This window comes from Zonotrichia albicollis, chromosome 6 (assembly GCF_047830755.1).
Source record: "Zonotrichia albicollis isolate bZonAlb1 chromosome 6, bZonAlb1.hap1, whole genome shotgun sequence".
In the NCBI taxonomy this organism is placed as follows: Eukaryota; Metazoa; Chordata; class Aves; order Passeriformes; family Passerellidae; genus Zonotrichia; species Zonotrichia albicollis.
Window position 1 is genome coordinate 6,183,264 of NC_133824.1, and position 24,366 is coordinate 6,207,629.

Here is a 24,366-nt window from a genome sequence, read left to right on the forward strand (position 1 = left end):
CTCTTCTTTAAAATTAAGGGAGTTTGGAGAGGAAGAGAGCTGGGAGTGATTAATCTAATTTACCTTAACAGCCACTTTTGGTGACAAGATCTTGTATCCTTGTCCTCCATGTTGTGATTAAGCTGCATCTTATTTCACTATTTTATTTCATGTTTTGATCACTGCTGGCACTTACCCTGTTTCTCTCTCCATTCTCTCGTTAGGGTAATTTATCTGCATGTATTCTTGCAAGCGGTACAGAGCATCAGCCCTTCTGCTCTAGTTAAAGAGCATCTCATCTACCTTTTACCATCTTGGAAGAGCAATTAAAATCGTTATAGACCTTCTTCCAGCTGCCCCAGACCCTGCAGTCCGGCCCTTGCATGCAGGTTGTGGGGCTCTGTGCTGTGCAGCCTTTGGATGTAATTGCATAGCTGCTGCAAAGGGCTGTGTCTCTGCAGCTGACCTTGCTCAGCGCATCTGGCCTCTGAATAGATGTTTGCCTTCTTTCTTCCCACTTTGACAGCTCCCCCCCTCTGCACTCCAGCCCCTCGCTCTGCTCCAGCTCGCTCCTTGTCTCTTGTGCTGGGAAAGCACGGCGGCAGCAAGGTATTTGTGGCTGAGCCTGCCTTGGCGGTGAGGAGAGCTTGAGGAAAGCATCAGTTCTCCTGCACAGCCCTGTTTGGAGAGGGGAAAAATAAGAAAGGATGCTGTTGAATAAATGATGGTTCTACATGTTTTTTTATACCACACTGCTTTTGTAATGGTCATTTAGACAAGGTGGAATGGTGGGGGAGAAGAGAACAAGATGAGGCTGCAGACAAGGATTAAACAGCCGTCTTCCTCTTTTAAGACATTTATTATTTTCAGAGTCAAACCTGTAGTCAGCTAATGTAACTGTAAAAGTCTCCTTTGAATTATTGCCGAGGTGCTCTGAAGTCTTCTATTAGAGCTGATGTACTTGTGTGCAGACAAAATCCAGATTTGAACTTAGCACCTACTTGTTTTATTTTCCTTATTAAAACAACTTCTGGTTCATTTTTTTCTTTCAAGACCCACTTTTTGTTTCCCGTTTTCGAGACTACCCTATTACTAGCTCATAAAAAGAGTTAGAAACTGAAGGGAAGTTTCCTGAGCAAGAAGGAATTTTTTTTTCTTCTGTTTTTTTTTTTTTCTTCCCCCTATGTCTTGGCCTGGAGCCAACCTGTCTTTCAACAAGTAGAGAGCCATTCCAAGTCGAAATTTATAGAGCAGAGTCCAGGTTCAAGGGCTGAAGCCCGCCAACAGCTCCAGTCTCTTTGTTACTGATTAATTCTGCAAGCGGTTCAGCTGGTTTGCTCACTTCTGCCCGCTCTTCACAGCACCGCCGCGCTTCCGAGCCGCCTGCCGCTGCTCGCCTCCGCTGCTTTTCACCAGGGCTTATCCCCTCATTGTATAGCATCCCCCCCAAACGTCTTTTAACCCCATGCAGTTCAAGCTGCAGTGAGTTGACTTTTTGGCAAAAATTACAAAACATCCTTTCCCTCTTTCCTCCACTTTTTTTTTCTTTTTTCCTTTTTTTTTTTTTTTTCCCTGACAGCTGATTTTAAATGTCTGGAGCTTCCCATTTCACTTCAGCTCATATTAATGATTGCTTCTTGGCATCAGTTGGAACCCAAGTTCCCAGGTTTTAATTAGTTTACTCAAATGCACACAGTGGAGCAAAATAGTTTCTTTCAGCTTTACCTGCAAAGGATGTTTCCTGTCTCAGCGAGGGGGTTTTCCTCATGGAGGGATTTGAAAGGCAGAAGTTTTCAAGTGGTCTCAATATGAGGCCCCGCAAGAGCGAGTGTGGGAGGTGAGGGGGAGAAAGAGCAGAAAGAGAAAACGAGAGAGAGAAAAAAAAAAAAAAAACCAAACAAAAAACTAAACCAAAATAGATTTTGGGAAAGTACCTTGAAATGAGGATGGTCCCAATCCTGCAACAAACTGGATGTCAAGGCACAGCCTTACTGACGTCAATAGGGGTTTTGCCATTGGCTTGGGCCGGATTCCATCCTTAGCTGCACCGAGCCGTAGGTGCGCCAGCGGCCCTCTGCAGTCAGCGGGATTACTGATGTGCACAAAGTTAAGCATGTCTGTAAGCGTTGGCAGGATTAAGATCTGTGCTGGTATTTTCAGACCAAGTGAAATGCATGTGGGAGTTTTTTAAAGAAGAAAGTGCATGGGAGTTTTAAAAAAGGGAGAATATAGCCGAGCCTGCCATTTTTAAGTGCCTTGGGGAAAAACCTGGGTTGCTATTAAAAATATCGGAGGACTAATGTGTTACTAATTGTGACACAATTAACTTCTTAAAAGTATTTGATTGTGAGTCCCAAGAAAATAAAAAGATGGAGATGAACAGCTAGAAATTCAGGCCTGTGTTTCAGTTAAAACATTTCTTTTCCATTAACTAGAAATAAAAGCAAGCCTAGAGGTTCACTTTACCATGCCTCTTGGTTACTTTGTTCCTAGAAGTCTACTTTTTAGTGGGTTATTTAAAGGATTAAAAAAACAACAACACAGAAAAGAAGCTCAAACCCAGTAGCTGTCTGAGACCCCGTATGTGGCTTTACCACACAGCTCTTAAATTCTTGTTTAAACATTTCTCAAGAGCTATTTCTTGGGAAGTAAAAATGTGTGCTGTTTGTCTCTAGCAGATTAAAAGTTTACCTTTAATGTGACAGCTTCTCAAATCTAGTGTCAGAAACATGCCTCTATTTTATGGTATTATGAAACAGGTCTGGAGCAGAAACAACATATTTAAGTAAGAGAGAATGAGATAGAATTTGTGGGTTTCTTTCTTTAGTCGTTTATAACCAGAAACCTTTTCTCTGTCTGTCTCTGAAACTTTTGTTCATGCAAGTGGCCAACACGTGTAAACCACACTTTGAAATTTAACAGTTAACCTTAAAAAATATTAAGTTCAGCAAAATGGCTTCTTTTTTTCTTTTTTTTTTTTTTTTTTTGTAATCTACACACAGCTCTTTGTAATGATCTGGCAGAGGAATCTAAAGTTGGTTGGATTTTTTTTTTTCTCCAAAACATTTGTAATTTTAGCAGTAGAAAACTGAAGCACACCCGAGCTCTGAGAAGGCTCTTTCACATCTGCCTCCGCCTGTGTGCTGATTCCCTGGGGTCCCATTTATAACAATCTAACAAGATAGAATCTGCCTTTGAGTATCAGTAAATATGGCTAAAGATCACAAAACTGTACTCATAATTGTTCAAGACTAAAAGGCAGAATATAGTGTTTGATTAATGTTTATGGTGCAGGGTCTTTTTGCAAGAAGGAAGTTAAAATGGTAAGCCCCCCAAACTTCCTAAAAAACCCCTGAACACCCACTCTAGCTCCCAGACTCCACTGGAGGATGTTACCCTCATTGTGCCAAGTTCATCATTTAAGATGATGCACATTATTTTTGATTTTGAAACTGATTGAGGATTCCTGGTTGGGGCTGATTCTCCAGTGGGATGCACAACATGATTTTCTGTTAGCAGTGCTAGTACACAGGAGCAAAAAGACATTTTTACTGGCCACCAGAAGCACCCATCCCTTCAGGGAGCTTTTGACAATGCATTGTCTTGGACTGGCCTCAGCCTTACCATGTCTGCTGTTCGGGTAAGGAAAAGCACCCTCAATCCTCAATGCTCCCAATCTGACAGTAACATTCATTTGAAATAATTCGGTAAGGGAGGTCAAGGATGAAGTCAGTGGTGGTTGGAGGCCCCTAGCAGAGGCACCTGCTTGTTTTGGAAGGACTGACCAGCAGGATTGATGAAGTCTGTGGGCTGGGGCCTTGGGGCTGCTTGGGCAAGGGTTTTTTCCGGCAGCTGGCAGCTTGCAACAGGCGTTACCGGGTGGGGCAATTCTCTGGTTGTTCTCACTCTGTCTGCAGGAAGCTTGGGAACAGCTATTGTCTTCACTTTTGGGAGACTTCCCTGCTATCTGGAAAGGTTTACTTCTTTGAGAGATAGTGAGTGGAGAATACAATACATATGTATCTGTTTTTCTTTCATTAGCTCTTTTAAGATGCTTGTTTAAATGTGTTTTCTTTGCTCTTCAAATGGTAGATGTCAGTGTTTCAAGTATCACTGCTAACAAAAAAATAATTAAAAAAATAGATCTTTGAAAATGCCCATGCCAGGACTTTGTTAAAATTCTGGTCTAGAAATGGCAGGGATCACTCTGGAAATGCACAAAGAGATGACGTGAGGAAGAGTCAATGCTAGCCTGTGTTTAGGGCTGGTGCCTCTCAGAGGCTTCTGCCAGAGCAGGTCCTGGAAGGAGCCAGTGGTGGGGCTGGATGGTGGCCAGGGTGCCTAGGGAATGTGCTGAGAGAGTGGCTGTGACTTTTGCAGTGAAAATCCCATGATTTGGGGAATGGGGTAAGGGTACAGAGAGAAAACCAGGAAGGGCAGATGTGTGTATGCTCCAGTGGAGTTTGTTCCTCACTGAGGAGGCTGTGGCCTTGAGGGTGAGACACTAACTGGGGTGTGCAGAGAACTGTGCTAGCAGAAATACCACCCCACCATGCCATGATGGGAGAACCCTGGCACTTCCAGAACCACACTGAAATACCTCTGTTTCCCACCCTCCTGTCCCTATGTTTCTCCCAGCCCTGGCTGTGTGATGACAGTGCAGAGCAGAGCCTAAACCCTGTCCCCCATAACCCTTCTGTAGGACAGGCTGGCGTGGTTTGATGGGTGAAGCACAGGGGACCATCAGCCCTTTTTCCCACCCTGCAGCCTCAGCTTTGTTCCTGACAGGGGAACAAGTCCAGGAATTTTTAGTGCTAGTTGCTGTTGGTTTTAACTCTCCCATGTCTTTGCCAGCACCAGCTTTGAGACGCCCACAGGAGATATGCACTCTCATTTCCCAGGAGGCAGAAAAGATTGTGAATGGGTTTGTTTTCCAAAGTGCCCAGCTGCGTTCAGCAGGGACCTGGGGCAGCCTGCAGTGCTCAGCACCCTTCTGGATGAGGCCACAGGTGCTACTGTCCAAAATTCCAGCAGGGAGCAAGGAAGGTCAGCAGAGCTGTGGCTGGAAGAGCTGCTCTCTGGTTCATTGCTCACAGCCCTACCCATTTGTGTGTGCATGGGTATTTTTGAACAAGCCCTAATCCCTTTGAGCCTCCGTGCTGTTAGTGTGCTCCTCCCATCCCCAAACTCCTTGGCAAAGATTAAACAAAAACGAAATCATAGGCCAGGCACCGGGGAAGGCAGTGGTGTCTCCCTTCCCCTCCCACAGCCTGCACTGGTTGGTGAGGATGGATGAGGATGGGAGGCTTCATGCCACTTTCTGGAGCCTCAGCAGCCTTGCCACCGTGGGCACAGTGCCAGGAGATGGCCTCTCCCTCATAAATGAAGGATCTAAGAAAATTTACTTGTGAACATGTGATAGGGCCCTTCCCCGTGTGGGTGAGCACGAACCCCTGAGCTGGGGGGCTCAGGTGAGACCTTGTCTGAGTTTGGCAGGGCTGGGACACGGCTTGTGCCCTCACCTCCACTCTGGGTGTTGGTCCCAAGAGGAGCTGGCACTCCTCTGTTCTGTATCCCTGCAACTGGGTGCTGAGGAAGAGGAGGAGGCAGGGGGGAAACTGGGGAGGGGAGGAAGGGGAAAGAGAAAAGATCTGTGACAAAATCATGCGACACCCACGTAAATATTGTTTGTATGAATTGGGTCCTTCATCTTTTGTTAGCAGCAGCTTGTTAATTAACAGCAGATTAGTGCTGCTTTCTTCTGACACATGAATGTATTTTGGGCTAGAAAATACTTGTACTCCATAAAACTGTGTGACTGAACAATTCAGAAAGTACCAGCAGAGCGCCGTAATGGATTCCCTTTTCATCCCCTCCCCCCTTTCTCCTCCTCCTCCTCCTGCTCTAAATGCAAGCAGATTTCTGCAGTCTAGTGCAGAAGAGACATGTTAAACACAGCTAAATAAATCATGTTTACTCTTGGCGTTCTTGGTAGTGAAAAATCTGTTGGCTGTTTTTACTTCCTTATTTCTCAGCATTTGCTTCCTACCTGTTTTTGAGCCTGTGCCCAGAAATAGTAGTTTTGTCAAACGAGTGGATTATGCCAACCAGCAGTTCCCTCTGCCAAGGAAGCTGCTGGATCACAAAACCCGGTGACTTCTTCCTTAGAGTGACACTGAGATTCCCACTCTTCCTCCCCCCACTCCCCATTGGAATATATAATAGAAGTATTAAAATCTGGAACAGGACAAAATCTAACCAGATCCTGGCAGTTACGAGCCCAGATTAAGGAAAAGTTGAACTTCTGTTCCAGAAGCTCTTCTTTAAGCTGTTTGTGGAGGTGAAAGTGCTGGAGGTAGTAATAATAAGTACCAGACATTTTCCCTTTTCTGTTATCATTCCAAGTCTCATCCCCCCCCCACAAATGGGAGTGGGTTTTCTTTCAGAATTTTTCTGGCTTTTTTTTTTTTCCCTTCCCTCTACAGCGACCTTTACAGCTGGGAAGGAGAGGTAACTAAGCCTTTATTTAACAAAATTAGCTCTGCTGTTGCAGGCAAAGGGTGAACTCTCATTTTTGGTCTGAATTTTCTCCTGATCCTGCATTCTTGGATGACCCTAAAAACCTCCTGCTTGAGTGAGGAGTTGAGCTTCCTTTGCAAGATGGGGTAAAAGCAAATGTGACAAAGCAATGCATAGTGCATGTATATATCTATACATATGTACCTATATAAAACAAATATATATAGTGTGGCATATTTGCTGTCATCAGCAGAGCTGTGTAGAGTGGAGGGGAGTTTAACCCAAAAGATAAATAAGTCCATTTTCACAGAATCCTGGGCGTTAAGTGCTCCTCTTTGACCCCAGGTGGCAACTTTTTAGCCTGGACCCATCTTCCTCACGGCTGTTATCCCAGATGTCAGTGATCCCAGATGTGACTGTAACATGGATTATGAGCCTGGTGGACTCTCCCTGTTTAGTTTTAAAATTAGAAAAAAGATCCTTTTTCCCATCAGAGCTTTGCATGTATTTACTCTTTGATCACATTGGAAGGGCCTTATCCTGTCTCCAGAGGAGCTTTAGTTCTGCTTTCAGTGGTAACAGGGATCTGGCCCATGCTGAATATTAGCATTTTAATGGATTACTTAAAACCCCATTGCTGGTGCACTCACCGGGCTCCCTGCACGAGGAGCGTCCAGCTCTGGGGCTTTGCAAAGTGATGTTGCAGGCTGCAATGCCTGCTGGAAGAGAGGAGTGGGGATGGCCCATTTGTCATAGATTATTAGTATTGTCAATAATAACATGTCTACAGAAGCCAAATTAATTCCTTCTTCCACTTAGTACTAAGTCCAAGAAATGCCAGATCAGTTTCAGAACAGGGGAAAAAATAAACAGAATCAAAGTTTGTATGTTATGATCCCTCTGAATTTCTGGTGGGAATACTCTGTGATAGAAATGATATTTCCATAGAGGCACTGGCTGCCAGTTTGCTTAATTACATTAAATAGTGGTATAAACCTCTGCAGAACATAAACCTCTGTTACAGCCAGTCATTAGAATATTGAATCATAAGGAATAATGATACCAGTGCTAACGGGTTACAACAATCTTTATTATATTAGCGATTGAAGTGTTATTTAAAAAATAAGGTTTGTTGTGGCAGTTTAGGTGCGCATGCATATTTTCTCTGATCACCTATTAAGAGACTGAAGACTGGATTTGAATTTATTACAGGCAAATAAAGGGCTTGCTTCGAGGAAGAACTACTAGATCGCTGCTTATGATTTTACAATTTGATTCCACTTGTCCTTAAGGAAGGTTCATAATGCTTACTATGGAAATACCATCTACATCTAGAAAATTAGGGTTAAAAGGATGACTTTGTTGAAACTAATTACAGACTGGTTCAGTTTTTTAGTTGGTGACATTTTAGAGATTTTGCTCATAATGCAGGAGGTTATAGAAAGATTTGGTTAGTCTGTGATATACAGCAATAAGCTGTCATTGGAGAATATTGACATTTTCATCAGAAACAAAACAAGCCTACTCAGCCTTATTTTACTGGGGTGATAGGTATGAATTTAATATTGCTTCCTCATCCTAACTGTGGATTTTTTAAAGGAATTCTCTTGCCTCACCTTGCTGGTACAGTAGGTCTGATTTTTTATCTCATTTTTTTGAATACACTTTCCTAGGTAAGTGTATTCAGCTTCTGTTTCAAGCAGACTTGATAACAAAAAGCCTTTTTGTATCCCATGCTTTTATGTTATGGAGAAAGATGCTGTTCTGTACAAATAATGGATAAATTGAGAGTTACAGGGAAATCTGGTCCAGAAAATAAATACCTCAGAAAAAAATTCTTTATGCAGAATGGTTCTTGGTTTCTTATACTTTGCTCTCAGTTTTGTGTCAGAGTGAAAGGATTACAGGGTTCTTATTGTACTGCACTTGTGTTTTACCTCTCCTGGTGCAGGGTTTGGTTATCCTGTCTAATTAGTGCTTGTGACTGGCCAAATTCTGTTTGGATCCAAGTCTTTGGGTAAAACTTCATTGTTCTATTTAGCAGAGGGATTGGGCACAAGTTTCCAGCATGCTTCCTTGTGCAAATGAAATGCTGGTTCACTCTTTCCTTTTTTTGGCTTACATTATAGTCTGAACTAAGTTCCTCGTTGCTGGTTTATTTATCTGCTTTCTTTCATTTTTTAAAAGCTGGTTAATTTCCTAGCCTCTTTTCCATTCACAGAGCATTATTTGCTTAGTTGTGCTGGTGTCCAGTGGATTGAAGACTGTACCTTTATATCCTCAGTGTTATTCTCATATTTGGTGGATTGTTTTACCTTCTCCAGATGATTGCTCTGCTCATTTAATTTGATAGATTCAGTTATCAGACTTGGGTCTATTCATACACACATAGCTGGAGTAGTTTTCACCTGAGAGATCCAAAACTCAATGGGAACCCTCATTTTAAAAATCTCTTCTGCTCCCTCCCTCCCTTCCCAGTTGCTTGCTCTGTTTTGCTTTTTCAAGTTTGCTCGGTGTTAGTGAATTTCTTTTCTAAGTGTGAAAGTGCTCCATGCACAAGGAAAAATTTGAAAATCATGAATGTGCCTCTTAATGTCCCTCCCTTCCCCCACTTATTTCAAAGTTATATTACTTTAAGTCTGGTGTATGCATTCACACTAGGCAGGTAGACTATTTTTCACATTGAAATTCAGCACTTACAGTGTCTACACTTACATTGCTTTTGGCAAGGTGTGAGCCAAAAAAACAGAAGCTGTGATTCTCCCCCAAAGCTAATTGTTTCTGTATATTAAGTTTGTCCATCTGTGCTGTGCAGGGACATGGCATCACCTGATGGCTCTCCTTTGCATTTCCAGCAGTGAAGCAGTTAACAGTGCTGCTGCTTAATATATTGCTGTTACAGAGTCTTTTTAGTTTCCAGGACATTTAACTAAATCAGGTGGATGTCATTAGCCGATTTTCACAGATGGGGAGACTGAGGCACAGAGGGGCAGAGTGACTTCATCTGCTTCTTTTTCCCCAAGTTCCCTCCCATTCCAGGAATTGATTTTGCTGCCAAACAGCTGAAGACCTGCTAAAGCCTCATTTTGCCTGATTCCTCCAAGTTTTAAAAATTGTGATTATTTTTTTATTGTGAGAGATAGGGAAAAAATTTAGGGACAAAACTACTAGTAGAAGGCAAACTTCAGAGCGAGACAGAGATACTTAGCCAAGCAGCAGATCCTGCTGTTTTCTTTTCCAGAGGCCACATTCACCCTGAGGATATATGTTTGCAATGCAGCATCTGCCAGTGTGTGGGATTCAGCTCCAAAAGGCCAAGGCAGAGAAGTCCACTGGTGTTAATGACTCCTGCTTATCTGTGGCTCTTCCGTGGCCACTTCAATTCCTTCATTTTAACCTCTTGACCATCCTCTTGTGGTCAAGCCCTCTGATTATTTGTAGGGGTGTTTCTTGCTCTACCTCCTTATATATATATATATATATATATATATATATATATATATATAATTTTGCCCTTTGGAAGCAGCTCTTTCCATCCACTGAGTTACTTTATTAATTTCAGAGCCTGTTAAATTGCTACAGTTGTATGTTGGGGTAGTTATATGTTTCAATTACATCAGAAATATTTGCTGGTATATAGAAATATTAATGATATAATCAGGTCTAAAATTTTTAGTACCCACAAGGATTTTTGCAACCACTGAAAACTCCCCAGGACTTAATCGCAAGAATTGGGGAAAAAATTGGGAAAATTGATGAACTGTTTATTGTCTACCCTTTATGACTTTTGGGGAAATAAAAAAAACCAAAAAACCCAACCCTCCACAAATCAGGGTGATTATTATTATTTGTTAGTTTATTGTGGTAGCTTCTGGACATTGCAGCTCAGATGAGGCTACCCTTGTGTTAGACACTTGATATTCCCAGAGTGAGAGCTGGGAGAGCATGTTGGGGCTGAGCACACCAGACAGGCAGTCAGTGGGAAGGTCAGAAGGGAAGCTGAGCTCCAGGAGAGAATGTGCCATAGCCTGTGTGGCTCATGCCCTGGGCTATGCACCCCAGCCTTCTTCCCAGCCCAGTGGTCTGCAAGATGGTCTCCTGAGATGAGGAAAATCCCCGGTTTCCTGTGTTATAGTTTCAGCACATCTATTGTCCTCATGTCGTATTTACTCATGCCTTAAGATGTTTTTAGGCCAAAACCTGCCCTGTTTTCTCTTGCTCTTGCACCCAGTTGTTCTCATGACAAAGGGATATGGTCCTCCTGGGGCAAAGGCTTGTGTTGGTGGGGTGGGCACAGGACACATCAGGGGGAGGTGATGAATGCAGCCTTGGGGTAGGCAAGAGTTCTTTTTCTTGTGTGTTCAATTGGGGGTGAGCCAAGATGTTCCAGTTTTTCTCTTTTCATGTTCATAGCACATACACGGGGTGAGGAACAAGTTTAGATGAGCATCAGGTGGGAGGAGGGTACAGGTGGTCCTGCAGGAGCCCCTGTGGAGACCTGGCTCAGAGGGATGCTGCCACATGGTACCTGGATATCCCTGGGGACCACTCACCCTGGCCCCTGAGTGGGGCCACTGACAATCCCCCCCTGTTTTCTAAAAGAGGGGGTTTGGCAAAACAATCCTGCAGGCATAGTGTGGGCTTCTTCTGTGAATTCACATGGTCTCAAGGTAAGTAAAATTCTCCCCAGGCTGCCCTCGGTGTCCAAGTCTCCAAAATATCATATGCAAATACGTGGATGACATAACGTGGATTTTTACACAGTGAGAGGGATTGCATGCTCTTTAGATATGTTGGGATATTTATTAACCACATGGGGTGTTCCAAACTCAGTTTATTTATCTTCGTAAAGTACTTCCAGATCTTTGCGTGGAAGGCACTAGAGAAATGAAAAGATTATTATTATTATTGTTATTATTGTTGTTGTTATTATTATTATAGCATCTAACTACTGACAGGCAACCACAGCTGCATGCTCAATTCAAACCACTTAAATTTAGGGGCTGATTTTTACAATATGGACTCTTAATGCTTTTCCCCATTGACTCCATAAGCAGAAATATGTGTTCACCTGTCCTGCAGAAGTACCATTATTCTCCAGAAATATGTAAATGGGGTACTTTTAAAGAAATAATGAAAATATGGAATAAATATTAAGTATTCACATTTGTGTGGTGGAATTTAATGGCCATTTAAGAAGCGCTTCAAAGCAACCAACTGTAGGAGCCGGTAGTTGCTCCTCTGTCATTAAAAAAGAAAATGCGCTGATTAAAACAAAGCCAAGGAACCTTGCAGACAAAGGATAACATTTTCGGTGTTCAGAGGTCTGACATGAGCTACAAACAGCCCAGGAAATGGAGCTGTGAGTTTCACAGCCGGGCGTTTCAATCAGTACGGTCGTGCAGAGCCGCTGCCGCGTGTGAGTTATGTAATATCACACTTCACCCGCCCACGCGCACTCACAGACAACAGACATCTTCGAAAGGTCTTGGCATTATTCAGAGCAAAGGCTCCCAGCAATACCTCGGCATGGTGTTTAACCTTATCTTTACTTACATTTAGGCATTTCTTTTTTTTTTTTTCTTTCCTTCCTTTCTTTTTTTTTTTTTCCAGAACTTTTCTGTGATACGTCAATAGTGAATAATTTTTGTATTTCCAAAAATGAAGTAAATATAGGGGGAAAAAAAAATCTCATTAGCTACATAATGTGTTTTCATGACAACTTTGAAGGTTCTTATCATGGCCATTTATTGCATTTTGTAGCATTGTCCTCATGCTGCTACTGTTATTATTTTCATTTTAAGTACAGTTGAAATTTTACATTCTGAAACAGCAGTTAATTATTAAATGGTACCTAGCCTATGCTTTCTTTAGATTTTTAAATAAGAAATAATTAACCAGAGTTTTTAAAGGTCTGCAGAAAAGGCAAACAGGCCTGTGAAACCCCAGGATCTAATAACTAAAAGGTGAGTTGGTTTTCCAGTGCCCTAAGACTTTGAAGATATCCTTACTCTGGCTTTTGAGTAACAGAAAGAGCTCAACCACATTTCATTCTGGTATAATATAGCTCTGAAGTTAACTGTTTTTCAAAGAAAAAAAAATAGCTGGCTGCTAATTAGATGTATTTTAACTGCAAAGTCATTTTAGCAGCTAATATTGTTACTATCTGCTTCAGTGTGAATCCTTAGTGAAGCTATTAAACTGTGAGAGCCTGAACTTATCAGACATTTTATAATGTGCCTGAATTTTTGTATCCATGTTCAGAAATCTGTGGGGAGTGGAGGACCTTTCTGGCTCAGACATGGAAAGCACATTTTTTACCAACTGATTACCAGGGTGGGCAGCTGAGACCTCCGTGCATTCTCCTTTTCAGTTTTTTTTTCTTGCTTTCTTTTCCCTGGCAATAATATTTCTTGTTTCTGTAGCACTCTCTCCTCTCCCAGACAGCAGTCAAGCCCTGCAGTGTGCCCTTTATCCAAGGAAAGGGATTTAGCAGCAGGGACTGGTCTTGGTGATTTCAGGATACTTTTGACTCCTGCCTGTTGTATACAACAAGTTGGTGATTCTGAGCAGCCAGGAGGCTCTCAGCATCAGGCAGGGTCCTGCTTTGCAAAAGCAATAGCCCACAGCAGAGGGTGGCCTTAGCCATCATTTTCCTATCGGTTTCTGACCCAGGATTCTTACTTTGCAATTGCTGGGTTGTGTTTCTCAGGGTTTGGGTATTTCCCCCCGTCTTATTGCATTGGTTGATTTAATTCTCCTTTGCACTCTAAAACAAAGTGACTGATACAATATCCAAACTGATGAAAAAGAAGGTGATTTTCCCCCCTTTATTTGCTCAGATTTGAATTAGGTTATCTGCCTATCTTGTTTATGAAATTTTGTGCTGTCTTTTCTGCACAGACTGTGACTCCCAAATCTTCCACAGCTCCATTTCCATATTCCTGCGTGCTTGTTCTTTGTTAATCACTTGGCAAGCGCTTATTTGAATATTAAAAATTTCTTTAATCATCAAAGGCAGGAGCACAGCTTCATGAATATTCATATTTTTTCCCTCCTCAGACTGGATTCTAGTTCATTACCCTGCAGTAAAGCCAAACAGTCATCAATCGCGCTCATTACAGCCGCTGGCGTTTTGATTGGCTGCCTGCTGCTGGTAGCCCGCGTCCCCCATCCTCCCGCTCTCCTCCATGAGCTGTCGTGTACCTGCCAACAACAACAACAAAAAAAAATATATCAACAATGCAAGAATAAAATTTCTCCGGTTGAAAAACAACTTTGCAAACTTGTCAAGCAGTCCTCATCACTTTTTTTTTTTTTTGGTTTTACACCAAAAATCAAGGAAAAAAATTAGAAGGGAGAAACTTGAGCTTTAGAAATGAATATTTGTCAAGAGAGTTGACGTAAGTTTCATTTGCATAATGACTTTGTACTTCTGCATTAATAAAATTTGCATATGAAGCCATGTTAATTACTCCTGATCATGCTTTTTGCATTCATGCATAGTAATTTTCTCCGACTTGTGAGAATTAATGTCTTGGCATGGGGGGAGGAAGGGGGGGAGTTGGGGTACTGTCAAATTTCTGTGCCAGTGCCCCTCACTCACACTCTTTCTCCTCCTTGCTCACCACGTCGTGTTCTTGATCTATGACTCATTTATGCATTATAATTCGAAATTCTTGGGAGAAAGAAATGTATCAATTCAAAGGGAATCCTGGTCTGCCAAAATGAAAAAATCCCTGAGCAAAATACAACAAGAAATCTCTTCCCTGCTCTCCTTCTTCTCTACCTGCTGCAACTTTTGCATTTCCAGCTTGAGCAAAGTTTCAGTCTAAGCATCACAATCAGTGTGGGGAAACCTCTCCCAAGGGGCTGTGTGTGTGCTGGGGGGACAGGTGAAGGCTGGCGTGCAGGTGTGTCTGCCTGAGTGCTGGACTGTGGGTGTGAGTGTGTGCAGTTGTGTGTCTGCACACCAGGGAGAGGTTCCTGGGAGATGCTGTGTGTATCTGCCCCTCGCAGGGGACATTGCTCTGCTGGTTGCTGTTGGAAATGTTTGTGCTTGTGTGTATTTGGAAGTGTGTCTCTGTGTGTCCCTGTGTGTGTGCTTGTGTGTATTTGTTTCCCAACCCTCTTGGTGTCTGCAAAAAGAGACATGGCAGAGAGACAATACTATCAGGTGGGAACAGTCCGCAGGAGAGGGTGTGATGCATGTGAGACCACTTGTTTTAGAAAAAGCTTGGAAAAAAAATCTGTTGGAGAGATTAGTGGATGGATTTGTCTATAATTTTTGGAAACCTGCTGCAATGGTTCATGTAAAACTCCCCTCAAAACATCTGCAGTATTTTCCCTGAACATGACGGGCACAGGGCAGGGATGATGCTTCAGCCCGCACTCCAGATTTGTAGCTGTACACTGTTTGAACAGATGTTTTTCTTTTTATTGAAAGGGAATTTTTTAATAATGGAGCTGAGCTTTATTCTCTAACCAGCTATTGATTGGATTTTCTATCACCAGACAGGCACAGAGAAACACGTAGAAAAACTTGGTTTGTGCCCTGTTAAGCAGCTCACACGTCTGCCTGTGCACCTGCCTGTCTGCCTGTACATGGACACACACCCAGGCACCCACACAGCCCCCCTGGCACACCCAGCTATGTGTGGCTGCAGTTCCATGTGACATGAGATGTAAAACCACTTCTCTTAATTTAGGATTGCTTCCCCTGGTCTAAGCCATGATGAGGTGGGACATTTTGAATGCTGCTTTGGCTCCTTCTTTGTATTTTGCTCAGGGACTTTTCTGCAGATGTGCCAGAGGAGTGTGGTGTTTGACATACACCATATCATATGGCCAGACATGTCTAGGCTCTGGGAGAGGGGCAACAAAAGGATGCAATTTATGCCTTGATTGTGGCTTTTGTCAGGTTCATCTAGGCTTTTCCATTTTCCATCTGGGGTCATGTCCAATTTACCTTATTTTCTTCCTTGCAAGTTTAAAAATAGCAGAGAGAAAAAAGAAAATTACCCTTAGCGGTGCATTGGAGACAACATCACCTGTGAGCTACTGCCATGTACAGGTTCTGAGGAAATGCTGAGCCTGTTTAATGCACGAGAACAAAATCTTCCTTTACCATCAGCAATGCAGATGTTTTATTTACATGGTGACAGTCCCTGTGCGTGTTTCACACTCATGCTATGTGCAAAACTCTCCGTGCAGAATGAATGCAGAATATATAATTGAGATCTGCAGTGCAGGTGAGTGATTTCCCAGTGCTGACCCAGGAGGAAAATCGAGCCTCACACATCGTGTCAGGGATGTCCAGGCAACACAATGCTGCACGTGTGTGCCTGCTCTCCCCATCCAGATGGGATATTTGCCTCTAAGATTGCACTGCAGTTCTTGTGGTTTGCTTTCCCTTTATTGCTGATTGTGGCTATGCCCTTTGTGGCAGTCAGGGGCTCGCAGGTGTGTTTTCTCTTTGAAAATGTGATGTGGTTGATTGGATGTAGAATTCCAGAGATCAGCTCCACTCCCTCGCCTCTTGCTGTGTGGGCTGAGCAAAAAACTCTCTGCACCACCTTAAGATTCTATCTATCTATCTATCTATCTATCTATCTATCTATCTATCTCTCTTTTTATCTTTGTTCATTTTGTGTTTGTCTGCTACCTGTAAGAGTTAAATTGAAGAGCCTCCATCTACATTTTCAGCTTTAAATAGACCCTTTGTGGAATAAAAAATACACCTAGGATCCCACAGAGAGGAGATGAAATGGGAACATGTTCTAGCAAATACAAGCTGAGTATTTTTGAACACAAGTGCTTTTTTTCCTATAACTATGAAGAGGTGTCCTGTACCTAATGGTGGATCCCTCCTTTTCTTCCTGCCTTTTCTTGAGGCCACTGGATATGATTTCCATCTTCATGATGTTGATCTGATTCTTGATCTGATTCTGTAGGACTGTCCTGATTAGTAACAAAGAAGTAAACCTTGAAGTGGTAGTAAAAGGGAGGAGAGATCACCTGATTTGACTTTGCTTGTGGGGGAAGACTTGTCGCCTGGTCTGGCAACTGCACGATATTTGTCTCTTACTGCTGGACTTGGGAGTGCTGGTGGTAATCCCTATCATCTGCCAGAGTGTCTCTTGGTCCACTCTTCTTCTCCCTTACCAATCCTTATTCTTCTGTAATACCAGGTTAGCAATTTTCAGATTTCCTCAAATTTACATCTGTCCTGGGCAACATCAAATCATAGAATCATAGAATGGTTTGAGTTGGAACAGATGCCCCTGCCATGGTCAGGGACACCTCAGAGATCCATCCAACCTGGTCTTGAGCAGAGTTCTCTGGGTAATTTGTTCCAGTCTCTCACCACCCTCACAGTAAAGAATTTCTCTCTTAAACTTAATCTACACCTATCTCTGTGAGTTGAATTCCATTGTCCCTTGTCCTATCATCACATATCCTGTGAAAAGACCCTTACCACCTCCCTTGTCAGCCCCTTTCAAGTACTGGAAGGCTGCTATAAGGTTTCCCCAGAGCGTCTCTGCTCTAGGGTGAGGACATAAAAAAGAACTTCTGAGGGACAGTTTCAGTTCCATCCATTCACTGGCATCTGGTTCATACAGTTCTTCTGGTAAAATTGCTAGCTATCTTGTTAAAACAGATTGCTGTTTTGCCCCCAGTAGCACTGTTGGGAGGCTCCTACAGGATCCCTTTGGCCAGATGGTGAGAAATCTCCTATTTGAGATCTCTATTCCCTTTCCACACTAGAGATGTGCTGAGTAAGATCTGGGAGGACCTTCCTTGGTGAGAGCTTTTTGCATCTTCTGGCACACCTCAGAGCAGTGCAAAATGCATTAAATTCATTGCCAATGGACATATGGGACACACCAGGGCTAGAGAGGAGGCTGTTACTCTCAGGGTAGTGCTGTGTGCCAGGGCCCATGGACCTCCACATTAAAGCCCCGTGCAGTGGAGTCAGGTGATGCATTTGCTGGACTTCATGTAGTTTCTCTGTGTGATTATCTCCTTCAAAACCCATAGTAAGGCATCATGATATAGAGAGGGCTAAGTGACTGCAAAGCTGTGCCCTTAGTCATGGTGAAACCATAGACACATCTCAGCATAACTTGAGATGGAGCTGCCCTGTGGTTCTACTCTAAATCCCCATTTCAAGGTGATGAATTTCTAAGCAAGGACAAATGCCCAGACAGCTCAACATTGCCAAGCAATTTTTATTGTATTAGGAATATAAGATACAATTGTTAAGTCATTGGAGGGAACGTGTACTATTCTTTCCTTATTCCATGAAAAAAGCAAACATTATTCATATCTGTTACAGTGGCAGTAGTGGTACAGCCTGCACACATAGAATCCATGTCCAACATCAGTCTCCTCATGCACAGCACACCGTCTTGCCAGAAATGCAACGTAGGTAGGATCTGGATAGCAGTTATCGTACCTTCTGGTATAGTACTTCCAGAGAGATCAAAGAGTTACAAAAGTCAAACAGAGCTCCCAAAATAAAAAAAAAAAAGTCCTTCCTTGTCCCACAAGCCACAGAGATGGCTTCTATTTAAAACCAGTCCTCAAAAAACAGCACAAATTTTATCCTCAATGCTTGAAGCTCAAGTATTTACACAGGGAATTTATACTCTTCACTTGTGGTTTTGGCAAAAGCTTCACACAAATGTTTTGCACTGGTGGTCTCTTAGCCATTTAAGATAAACGCCAAAATCAAATGCAGTCCTTGCAGACTGGAGCGCTGGATGCTGTGCCAAGGATGAAGTATCCCCATTTGCCTCACATGTGTAGCTGTCAGATCAGCATGCAGGCCTGGTTTCTGAATAGGGACTCTCAAGGTGGAGAGAATCCCTTGGAAAATGTTGCATGTTTAGGGTCAGAAGGAGTATGGATAAATATTATTCCTTTCTGCCACAGTGTAGGTTCCTTTAGGGAATGTTTTTTCTAGGGTTGGAGGGAACACAGATAAATATTTCTGCTTGCTGCTATGGTGTTTGCATCTAACTGCAAGGTGCACACTCATGCACAGTCAGAGATGCCACCATTTAGTAAGAAAGCATTTGCCAGAAGATACCCCACAATTAGCACACATATTTCCTGATCTAAATACAGGGGGAAGCTGTGGTTTCTGATCTACCACTGTGTGGTAACTGTTGGCAAATGCCAACTTTTTAATGGCGACTATTCCACCACATTTCTTCATGTAGAAACTGGCCTTGATTAGTAGCTACCCTTTAGTTAATAACTAAATGGCAGGAATAGTTTGAAATGGAGAGGTTGGGATTCCCAATGGATGGAAAGTGGTGCCATTCACTCATCTTCCCTTTAAAGTGTGCTCATTTGTGCCAGCCAAAAAACGTGACTCCTACATGATTCTGTGTGTGTGTGTGTCTGTATTTGTGCAGGTGTATGCTGATATTTAAGACTTGTATCTTAGTTTTTCAAAGCTACAGAGTTCAGTTTGGACTTGTGCCAGGAAGAGTAAGCACTTCCAGTGGAGCAGGAGAAAATTCTTAAATACAGCATTTAAATGGCAGGTGATTCCTAGAGGGGTTAAAAATAAATAATAAGGTTGTAGGTTACAATATCATCTTTTAGCTACCAGGAAAAAGGTTGCTCCCTTCCTCGCAGGCTCAGTAGGGAATCATCCTGCATAATCGGGGCATGCAAAATGCACAACTGGCCGCAGCTCAAGCGGGAAGGCAGCACATGGCCGCCAAGGCTTCCTTCTGGGAGCTCGGCTCCTGGCACCTCACTGGAGCCATTTGAGCTCTAAGTCACTGCACTTTGTCCGGGCTTGTGTGTGGAGCCCACTTCAGCCGTGGCTCGGCAGAAAGCCTGCCCAGTTTTGTGTTGGCTCAGTGCATTAACACAGCCATAAAACAATTATCCCCCTTTTGATTTGGTCCCTGAGCAGGCGCTGGTGGCGACGTCCGCTGCCTCTGGCTCTGCTCCGCGCCAGGGCTGGCCATCCCCCACCTTCACCCCGCTCCATGCCCTCACAGGCCCTCAGCCTGGGTTTGCAGGTCCTCCAGGTCTCTTCTTATTCTTCCCCCACCCAGTGTGAGCCCTCAGCTGGCCCCAGAGAGGGGTTCAGAGCAAGCGTGTTGAGCGTTAGGCAGCCAGCCCCCACTTCGCTTGTTTGATGCCTCCTCTGTCCCTTCAAACTTAGATCCGACTGACAGTTTTTTCTATTGTTTTTTCTCCAGGGCCGTCCAGGCCTGCAAACCTGCCGGGGGCTCCCATAGCTGCCTCCTCCCACCCTCACACATCCGTGATCACGTCACCTCTCCGCGCACTGGCCTCCCTCCCGCCCTGCCTTAGCCTGCCCTGCTGTGGTGCACGTGCAGTCTCAGTTGGCGGGACTCAGACTGAGATTCAGACTGAGACGTCAGGCACATTTGGATGTCATTGTCAGTTGTCAGGTAATAGAAATACTTTTTTTTTGTTGCTATCTGAAGGTCAGTAGTGCTGCCAAGTGATGTCGTCTTTGCTGTGGGAGAGCTGCCTTTGCTGGGTCGCATGGGGAAGGCAGAGAAAATGCCCTAACCTGCCCTCCCCTTCCACTTCCCTTCCTCCTTCCCTCTCCACCCTGGAAGAGGATGGGGAGTGGGAAAGGGCCTGCGACTCCCTCCATTTTCTCATCCCTCCTCTCCTGCCTGCCCACCCTCAGCTGTCACCTGCGGCCACTGCTGGGCCGTTTGTGCCATGTTGTGAACAAATGTCTGAGACTCCTTGCAGAATGTGACACCCCAGTATCAAGATTTCATCTCTTTAGGCTGTTTATTTTAAGCTTAATTGGATAGCATTTTACATCTGAGATATTTTTATTTCCTTCTTATTTACCCGTCCTCCTCAGTCATTCATATTAAAGGCTCTCCTCCGCATCCATGTGCACGCAGGATGTATGTGCTCCATGCTGTTTTCTCCCTTGCTTTGAGAAAATGCTCCTTGGTAACTCACCATGCATCCCTGGCCTCTTACCCCATCAGTTTTTCTTTTCCTTTATTCCTTTTGGATGCCTGACTTTTATCACCACAAGGAGGGGAAAGTGAAAATGAAGGCACACCAAGCTAGCCAAAGAGAACACGGACATATTGTCACCAGACCCCATCATTTCAGACCCAGTGATCTCTTTGAAATCAGTGGGTGTTTCTGAGCATGGATCAGTTGCAAGACTTGGTCTATGATGAACTCTGGGCTGGTGAGGTGAAAATGGGGAGGGTTTAAAAGAAAATGCAGATGTGGCAAAATCCACAAAAGTTTATGGACTCTCACTGTGGTGGGCCAAATCCCACAGCCTTCATTCATGATAATGTGTGTGTAGTTTTAATAAGGAGTTCCTGAAATCATGCTGGATAAATAAAGTGAGGACCAAAGGATTCAGAGAGACAGCAATGACTGTCAGGAGTAAAGCCTTTGGGAAATGGCTCCTCATTTCTTCCCTGAAGCTGGCAAAGCTTTGTTGTGCTACCTTTTTCCTTCCACAAGCACTGGTACCACTTGGCTACAGTATGCTGTATCTCATGAGAATGTTCCTGTACATATCTCATTGATGTAATAAAGTGAGATATAAAGTTTTGCAAGAAATTTAAATTTGTATCTTGGAAACCCTGGGTCTTGAAAGATAAAATGTTCTCAGGAGGAGGCTAAGAGCACTCTGCAGGGTGCTGTGTAGATCCTGGGTGAAGCTCAGGGCACACAGAGAAGGCTCCCTTGCTGCCTGGAAGATGCTCAGCCTACACCCATCCACTTGCACTGGCGCACAGGTTTTGAGTTTGTAGCAATGTACTGTGTGGTGAGGTGCCATCAGTAAATGCAGGGTCTGGTTACATTTTCTGTCCAAGACGCTGCATGCAGTGTTGCAGAGGATGCAGTTTTAATGAAATTATGCTTCATCGGCCTCAGCAGACTGACCAATGTCGAGACAGGCTCTTGCAAATGGTGAGCGTTGGATCAGAAATTCAGAAAGCTTCCCTGCCTCCTCTTCTCCCAGGAACCAGTAAACCAAACTGGAACTGGTCTCATGTTTTGCTGTCTTCTTTGTCTTCACTGGTGTAGTATGCATGTGCATGCCTTTGGGAGGCACATAGTTGTAACACTGAATTGGACACCTCAGTTCCCTCTTGCTTCTGATTGCAGCAGCTAGTGGGAATGGAAGCAAGTACACCTAAAAATGGAAAAGGAAGGAAGGAATAACTTATTGAAGAATGTGGGGCAGGTGAGGCTTTTGTACTCTGTGTACTTGGAGTTCTCACTTTGGAGTTGTGTGCTGTGAGCCTTTGGAATTGCCTGTTTGCTGGGAGAGCGGTGCCAGCTCTGTGGAGAGGGAGACCTGTTATCATGGCTTCCTGTAATTACTGCTGCAGTCTGCCACACTTAGAGAATAGGCTTTATCAAAGTGCATGCTACATGCTTATGACAGTAGTTGGTCAAGGTCTGCTTGAAAGAAACATTTTCTTCCCTTGAAAAAGGAGATTATGTCTACTTAACCCTTTCTTAGCTCCTACAGTATTCACTGTATGTGAGCCTAGGCAAGGGTTGTGCGTTCTTTCTGTCGCCCAAAATGTTTTGTGGAAATGATAGAAAAGTGAGTTCTTTGTGTTGATTAATAATCTAGTGACAATCCCTGCATTGTGCCTTTATTTTAAATATAGACATTTACAACAGTCACTTGCTCCAGCTTTAGAGATCAGCTTGTCTCTCTGACTTGATTAGCCTTTTATTCTGTCAGCCCTGTTCTTGCTTCTGAGGAATTGGTTACTTCTTTGAACAAAAGCCATCAGCAGTTCCCGCCTCCCCTCATCCTTCATCATTTCTTACCTTTCCTGTTTTTCAGCATTTATTTAATTCAGGACCTGGAGATTTTCCATGCAGTTCTCAAGCAGACTGCGACTGATGACTTGAAGTTGTAGGTACTCCAAAATCTTTGCTGGGCACTCACAAACTGGAACCTCAAGAGTCCCTCACAGCAGTTTGTGCTGGAGAATCCAAATGTCTGGCTGCTAGTGGGATTTGGGGTACACATGTGTGAAAACTGCATTTGGAAATCTCCAACCTACATAAGAGTGATTGTCTGAGATGCTGAGTAGTGTTCAGTCATGCACAGAGGAAATTGTGCTGCCTCATCCAGACCTGTTAGTGATCTTTAGAAAATGTGCTGCTGATATTTTCAGTCACTGCAAATGGTGCTGGGAGGTCTGCTTGGATGTCCACTGTGCTGCTCAGCCAGTGCTGATTGTGGCCTTCTCTGTCTTTCTTCAATTCCTTGTGTCCAAGGCACCCCAGGATGAGGAATGCGCAAGTAAAAGTCCATGTTTTTTCATGTGATTTAAAAAAAAAATCTCTACCACTGGTTCAATCTCTCTCGGTCTATTTATTTATTTATATATTTTGCCCCAGAAGCTTTTGTCAGTTGAATTGGGTTCTTCCATTCAAATGTTTTTAGTGCCTATTTAATTAGAAGTTGGAATAGAGTAATGAAATTCACAGGGTTATGTAGCTTGGACCTAAAATATGGATGGAAAAAGCATTCATTTTGCTTTACCCCTTGCCAGATTAGGGTGCTTTTTTGAGCCTGCTTTTTATTTCATTTCAATGAATTGCAACTGCTCAGAGTAACTGTAAAACACACACATTTTTTTTTTTTTGCATAACAGAGACATGCAAATGATTGTTGAGAGACATAATTATGTAAAGAAAAGTATATGTCTGTGTGCATGCACACATACACTGCAATGCTTTTTGTGGGGCTATTTTTTCACAATACATCTTCATAAGGCTCTTTTTATGATGCTGATTTATTAATATTGTACATTAAGGCTTAAATTGTCAAAGCTGCCTAAGAGATTTGGATGCCCATTTCCCATTAAAGTTAACGAGAAACGAGCATTGAAAATCTCAGCACAGAAGTGCATGGCACTTTACAGTGTGTTCTCCAAAGAAAAAAGTCCCTGCCTTGAAGATACTGTGGTGCAAAAGCCCCAGGAAGAGGATCGTAATCAGCATAAGACAAAGGGGATTGTAATGGCACAGAGAATAATTAATCCCCTGTGTCTGCATTCAGATATATACCTGGTCCCAATTCTTTGGACCTGGGCCTACAAATGAGGGTTTTATATACCCCTGTAAAGATAATTAAATCTGTCCAATACACATATATTCATCTAAGTAGTGAAACTGCTTCCTTCCCACATGTAGGCTGATGGAAGGAGGTGGAAAGCAATTATGATACTTAGCTGCATGTATAAAAACAGCAAGTGGGCATGGACAGCAGTGATTAATGGACAGGGCTGTGAAATTTAAGGTCTAAAATAGAGGAAGGCATGGGGCCATATCTTGGAAGAGAGGAACAAGCTCCTGCTAATTCAAGGAATCAGCTGTGTTAGTCATTAGGACATTCTGAAAATCACAGTCATCTTGTAAAGTTAATATCAATTTACTTGGCTACTGAAATTCTACTTACTGCTTCATTTAACTAGTCTGGTGTTTTCTTGGCAGAGGTTAAGGTGACAGTAAAGATAAAAGCAGTCCCTGTAACTAAATCATAGGTTTTAAAAGAATACTTTTTCCTCCATCTACTATATCATCGTGTTCATTTTATGTTGGTTTTATAACTGGAGTCAGCCAATGAGAAGAGCTAGATTAGACCACCCTGCTGTAAAAAGCTTGATGCAATTAATACAGTCTGTCTAGAAAGAAGTATTATTTCAAAAACTTTTATGTTAATGATATGGTATGCACTCGGCACGTTTCTTACTTGAACAAGAAGCAAGCTTTTGTTCACTCCAGCCTGGGTTTTATTAACACAGGAGGATCAATGGAAAACAAAACAGTAATCAGAGCAAA

The 24,366-nt window shown here is 43.1% G+C and overlaps 1 protein-coding gene across 12 annotated transcripts in view; it reads left to right on the forward strand.

Annotated features, from left to right (window-relative positions):
• The window catches only part of BCL11B (BCL11 transcription factor B), a 95,967-nt gene that overhangs the window by 22,744 nt on the left and 48,857 nt on the right, over positions 1-24,366 (forward strand). For 10 of the 12 annotated variants that reach the window (XM_074542379.1, XM_026791145.2, XM_014264539.3 and 7 more), the window contains exon 3: positions 19,728-19,943. The exons of the other annotated variants lie outside the window; for them this stretch is intronic. In XM_074542379.1, the coding sequence (XP_074398480.1) occupies positions 19,728-19,943 (216 nt within the window). The remainder of the gene's footprint in view (positions 1-19,727; positions 19,944-24,366) is intronic. 12 annotated transcript variants of the gene reach the window in all.